General features: G+C 54.5%; 1 protein-coding gene across 4 annotated transcripts in view; it reads right to left on the bottom strand.

The window, feature by feature from the left end:
• foxp4 (forkhead box P4) overlaps positions 1 to 6177 on the bottom strand; it is a 195236-nt gene that overhangs the window by 44953 nt on the left and 144106 nt on the right. For all 4 annotated transcript variants that reach the window (XM_042324411.1, XM_042324412.1, XM_042324413.1 and 1 more), the window contains exon 6: positions 66 to 207. In XM_042324411.1, coding sequence (XP_042180345.1) covers positions 66 to 207 — 142 coding nt within the window. The remainder of the gene's footprint in view (positions 1 to 65; positions 208 to 6177) is intronic.

Raw genomic sequence — 6177 nt, 5'->3', positions numbered from 1 at the left:
AGTCGGGAGGTATGGAGGAGGTGGGAGGGTTTGTTGGGTAAGTAAGCTACGGGATGTGTGTGTACCTTGCTGCAGGCTCTGCATGGGGTTAGTGGGCTGTAGGGAGACCAGGCCTTGTCTCTGCAGGTTGATCATGTGCTGCTGTTGAAGTTGCTGCATCTGAATGAGCTGCTGCTGGAAAGCCAACTGCTTGTTACCTATCTGCTGCTGTGGAGAGAAGAGAGTCAGAGACAGTTAGTACATGTTACATTCCCAACCGTTCCAACCTACTCTGCTTGTTACCTATCTGCTGCTGTGGAGAGAAGAGAGTCAGAGACAGTTAGTACATGTTACATTCCCAACCGTTCCAACCTACTCTGCTTGTTACCTATCTGCTGCTGTGGAGAGAAGATAGTCAGAGACAGTTAGTACATGTTACATTCCCAACCGTTCCAACCTACTCTGCTTGTTACCTATCTGCTGCTGTGGAGAGAAGAGAGTCAGAGACAGTTAGTACATGTTACATTCCCAACCGTTCCAACCTACTCTGCTTGTTACCTATCTGCTGCTGTGGAGAGAAGAGAGTCAGAGACAGTTAGTACATGTTACATTCCCAACCGGTCCAACCTACTCTGCTTGTTACCTATCTGCTGCTGTGGAGAGAAGATAGTCAGAGACAGTTAGTACATGTTACATTCCCAACCGTTCCAACCTACTCTGCTTGTTACCTATCTGCTGCTGTGGAGAGAAGAGAGTCAGAGACAGTTAGTACATGTTACATTCCCAACCGTTTTAACCTACTCTGCTTGTTACCTATCTGCTGCTGTGGAGAGAAGAGAGTCAGAGACAGTTAGTACATGTTACATTCCCAACCGTTCCAACCTACTCTGCTTGTTACCTATCTGCTGCTGTGGAGAGAAGAGAGTCAGAGACAGTTAGTACATGTTACATTCCCAACCGTTTTAACCTACTCTGCTTGTTACCTATCTGCTGCTGTGGAGAGAAGATAGTCAGAGACAGTTAGTACATGTTACATTCCCAACCGTTCCAACCTACTCTGCTTGTTACCTATCTGCTGCTGTGGAGAGAAGAGAGTCAGAGACAGTTAGTACATGTTACATTCCCAACCGTTTTAACCTACTCTGCTTGTTACCTATCTGCTGCTGTGGAGAGAAGAGAGTCAGAGACAGTTAGTACATGTTACATTCCCAACCGTTCCAACCTACTCTGCTTGTTACCTATCTGCTGCTGTGGAGAGAAGATAGTCAGAGACAGTTAGTACATGTTACATTCCCAACCATTTTAACCTACTCCACTGGAGAATATTTGTATTAAGGTTGGGGGCCCATTCCATCAATGCATCTCAGGTACAACTCCAAATGGAGTCTATAAGTCACACATATGAGCAGTGTTGGAAAGAAATACTATCAGACCCCAAAACTCTAATCTTCCAAGGGGGAAGAAAATGTTGAATGGTGAGTCTTGAGGAAAGAAGGGAGGGGATGGAGGCAAGGAGGGAAGGGATGGAGGCAAGGAGGGAAGGGATGGAGGCAAGGAGGGAAGGGATGGAGGCAAGGATGGAAGGGATGGAGGGAGGAGATGAAGAGGTAGAGGGAGGAGGTGAAGGGATGGAGGCAAGGAGGGAAGGGTATTGACTTTGAGATGAAGGGGTAGAGGGAGGAGGTGAAGGGATGGAGGCAAGGAGGGAAGGGATGGAGGGAGGAGATGAAGAGGTAGAGGGAGGAGGTGAAGGGATGGAGGCAAGGAGGGAAGGGATGGAGGAGATGAAGAGATAGAGGGAGGAGGTGAAGGGATGGAGGCAAGGAAGGAAGGGATGGAGGCAAGGAGGGAAGGGATGGAGGCAAGGAGGGAAGGGATGGAGGCAAGGGATGGAGGTTAGGAGGGAAGGGATGGAGGCAAGGAGGGAAGGGATGGAGGTTAGGAGGGAAGGGATGGAGGCAAGGAGGGAAGGGATGGAGGTAAGGAGGGAAGGGATGGAGGCAAGGAGGGAAGGGATGGAGGCAAGGAGGGAAGGGATGGAGGGAGGAGATGAAGAGGTAGAGGGAGGAGGTGAAGGGATGGAGGTAAGGAGGGAAGGGATGGAGGGAGGAGATGAAGAGGTAGAGGGAGGAGGTGAAGGGATGGAGGCAAGGAGGGAAGGGATGGAGGGAGGAGATGAAGAGGTAGAGGGAGGAGGTGAAGGGATGGAGGCAAGGAGGGAAGGGATGGAGGCAAGGAGGGAAGGGATGGAGGCAAGGAGGGAAGGGATGGAGGCAAGGAGGGAAGGGATGGAGGCAAGGAGGGAAGGGATGGAGGTTAGGAGGGAAGGGATGGAGGCAAGGAGGGAAGGGATGGAGGCAAGGAGGGAAGTGATGGAGGCAAGGAGGGAAGGGATGGAGGCAAGGAGGGAAGGGATGGAGGGATGGAGGCAAGGAGGGAAGGGATGGAGGGAGGAGATGAAGAGGTAGAGGGAGGAGGTGAAGGGATGGAGGCAAGGAGGGAAGGGATGGAGGAGATGAAGGGATGGGGGCAAGGAGGGAAGGGATGGAGGTTAGGAGGGAAGGGATGGAGGCAAGGAGGGAAGGGATGGAGGAGATGAAGGGATGGGGGCAAGGAGGGAAAGGATGGAGGCAAGGAAGGAAGGATGGAGGCAAGGAGGGAAGGGATGGAGGCAAGGAGGGAAGGGATGGAGGCAAGGAGGGAAGGGATGGAGGTTAGGAGGGAAGGGATGGAGGCAAGGAGGGAAGGGATGGAGGCAAGGAGGGAAGGGATGGAGGGATGGAGGCAAGGAGGGAAGGGATGGAGGGAGGGAGGAGATGAAGAGGTAGAGGGAGGAGGTGAAGGGATGGAGGCAAGGAGGGAAGGGATGGAGGAGATGAAGGGATGGAGGCAAGGGATGGAGGCAAGGATGGAAGGGATAGAGGGATGAGGTGAAGGGATGGAGGCAAGGAGGGAAGGGATGGAGGGAGGAGATGAAGGGATGGTGGCAAGGAGGGAAGGGATGGAGGCAAGGAGGGAAGGGATGGAGGAAAAGAGTGAAGGGGTAGAGGGAGGAGAAGAAGGGGTGGAGGGAGGAGGTGAAGGGATGGAGTCAAGGAGGGAAGGGATGGAGGGAGGAGATGAAGGGGTAGAGGGAGGAGGTGAAGGGATGGAGGCAAGGAGGGAAGGGATGGAGGCAAGGAGGGAAGGGATGGAGGCAAGGAGGGAAGGGATGGAGGGAGGAGATGAAGGGGTGGAGGGAGGAGATGAAGGGATGGTGGCAAGGAGGAAAGGGATGGAGGGAGGAGATGAAGGGATGGAGGCAAGGAGGGAAGGGATGGAGGCAAGGAGGGAAGGGATGGAGGGAGGAGATGAAGAGGTAGAGGGAGGAGGTGAAGGGATGGAGGCAAGGAGGGAAGGGATGGAGGGAGGAGATGAAGAGGTAGAGGGAGGAGGTGAAGGGATGGAGGCAAGGAGGGAAGGGATGGAGGGAGGAGATGAAGAGGTAGAGGGAGGAGGTGAAGGGATGGAGGCAAGGAAGGAAGGGATGGAGGCAAGGAGGGAAGGGATGGAGGCAAGGAGGGAAGGGATGGAGACTAAGCGGGAAGGGATGGAGGCAAGGAGGGAAGGGATGGAGGCAAGGAGGGAAGGGATGGAGGTTAGGAGGGAAGGGATGGAGGCAAGGAGGGAAGGGATGGAGGCAAGGAGGGAAGTGATGGAGGCAAGGAGGGAAGGGATGGAGGCAAGGAGGGAAGGGATGGAGGGATGGAGGCAAGGAGGGAAGGGATGGAGGGAGGAGATGAAGAGGTAGAGGGAGGAGGTGAAGGGATGGAGGCAAGGAGGGAAGGGATGGAGGAGATGAAGGGATGGGGCAAGGAGGGAAGGGATGGAGGTTAGGAGGGAAGGGATGGAGGCAAGGAGGGAAGGGATGGAGGCAAGGAGGGAAGGGATGGAGGGAGGAGATGAAGAGGTAGAGGGAGGAGGTGAAGGGATGGAGGCAAGGAGGGAAGGGATGGAGGAGATGAAGGGATGGGGGCAAGGAGGGAAAGGATGGAGGCAAGGAAGGAAGGGATGGAGGCAAGGAGGGAAGGGATGGAGGCAAGGAGGGAAGGGATGGAGGCAAGGAAGGAAGGGATGGAGGCAAGGAGGGAAAGGGATGGAGGCAAGGAGGGAAGGGATGGAGGCAAGGAGGGAAGGGATGGAGGCAAGGAAGGAAGGGATGGAGGCAAGGAGGGAAGGGATGGAGGCAAGGAGGGAAGGGATGGAGGCAAGGAGGGAAGGGATGGAGGCAAGGAAGGAAGGGATGGAGGAGATGAAGGGATGGGGGCAAGGAGGGAAAGGATGGAGGCAAGGAAGGAAGGGATGGAGGCAAGGAAGGAAGGGATGGAGGCAAGGAGGGAAGGGATGGAGGAGATGAAGGGATGGGGGCAAGGAGGGAAAGGATGGAGGCAAGGAAGGAAGGGATGGAGGCAAGGAGGGAAGGGATGGAGGCAAGGAGGGAAGGGATGGAGGCAAGGAGGGAAGGGATGGAGGCAAGGAAGGAAGGGATGGAGGCAAGGAGGGAAGGGATGGAGGCAAGGAGGGAAGGGATGGAGGCAAGGAGGGAAGGGATGGAGGCAAGGAGGGAAGGGATGGAGGGAGGAGATGAAGAGGTAGAGGGAGGAGGTGAAGGGATGGAGGCAAGGAGGGAAGGGATGGAGGAGATGAAGGGATGGAGGCAAGGGATGGAGGCAAGGATGGAAGGGATAGAGGGATGAGGTGAAGGGATGGAGGCAAGGAGGGAAGGGATGGAGGGAGGAGATGAAGGGATGGTGGCAAGGAGGAAAGGGATGGAGGGAGGAGATGAAGGGATGGAGGCAAGGAGGGAAGGGATGGAGGCAAGGAGGGAAGGGATGGAGGAAAAGAGGGAAGGGGTAGAGGGAGGAGAAGAAGGGGTGGAGGGAGGAGGTGAAGGGATGGAGGCAAGGAGGGAAGGGATGGAGGCAAGGAGGGAAGGGATGGAGGCAAGGAGGGAAGGGATGGAGGGAGGAGGTGAAGAGGTGGAGGCAGGAGGTGTAGGGGTGGAGGGAGGAGGTGAAGGGGTGAGGTGAAGGGGTGGAGGGAGGAGGTGAAGGGGTGGAGGGAGGAGGTGAAGGGGTGGAGGGAGCAGGTGAAGGGGTGGAGGGAGCAGGTGAAGGGGTGAGTTGTATAGACTACATGGCATGTGGCGATAACGTCAACGTGTGTCGCAGTGATGAATGTCCCCCATTCTGGTTTCCCTATCGGTACCGGTCCTAGCCTGTGTTTCGCTGGTTGATGCCCCCCCCAGAGAGATGGCCCTTATCTTCCCCACAAAACAGAGGGAGAGGAAAGGCAGAGGGAAGCAGAGAGAGAGAGAGAAAGATAGAAAGAGGCAGAGAGGGAGAGAGAGAGAGAGAAAGATAGAAAGAGGCAGAGAGGGAGAGAGAGAGAGAGAGAGAGAAAGATAGAAAGAGGCAGAGAGGGAGAGAGAGAGAGAGAGAAAGATAGAAAGAGGCAGAGAGGGAGAGAGAGAGAGAGAGCGGAGGGGTGGAAAAATAAACTAAATATACGTTTTTCTATTGGAGAGCGAGTGGTGACCAACGAGTCTTTGAACAGAGAGGAGGAACTCACAGGAATGCCACCGAGGTCACTTCCTTCCAGAATGGGCATCTGGGGAGGTAGGGTGTGCGTGTGTGTTTAGGGAGGCAGGCAGAGGGTCACTATGTCAGCACTACAGGCATTTTTTCCCAGAGAGAGAAGAGAAGAAAAATAAATCTGATCTGCCAGTTACAATGTTCCACCGCATGTTCTCTTGACATCTGTCACAACTGCACACTCAACAACCTTCTCATAGACCCGCACCAAGCCAAATACACTTTAGTGTCTACAGCTAGGTACAGAATATTTGATTGACCATGTAACTAGGGCCGGAGTTTTTCCTATTTCAGTCATTTGGTCATGATCAGGAAAAACTCTAGGCCTTGTCTGTAGCTCTTGGTCCATCTCTTCTCCTCCCTGGTCCTGTCTGTCCGTTTCATGTCCCTCCTCTACCCCGTCCCTCCCTCTATCTCACCCTCTCTCTCCAGAGACATGGTAGTGGTTCTTTAACTCATTGTGTGTGTGTTCTGTTTACATTAGCCGCGGCTGAGTGGCCAAAGCTAGCGCAGTAACAGGCTGTCAATGTGATTTATGAGCACATCACACACTGTCTGAGCCTGC

Source organism: Oncorhynchus tshawytscha, linkage group LG07, assembly GCF_018296145.1.
Source record: "Oncorhynchus tshawytscha isolate Ot180627B linkage group LG07, Otsh_v2.0, whole genome shotgun sequence".
Classification (NCBI taxonomy): domain Eukaryota; kingdom Metazoa; phylum Chordata; class Actinopteri; order Salmoniformes; family Salmonidae; genus Oncorhynchus; species Oncorhynchus tshawytscha.
Note: the sequence above shows the minus strand (reverse complement) of the source record. Positions and strands in the feature narration are given on the sequence as shown.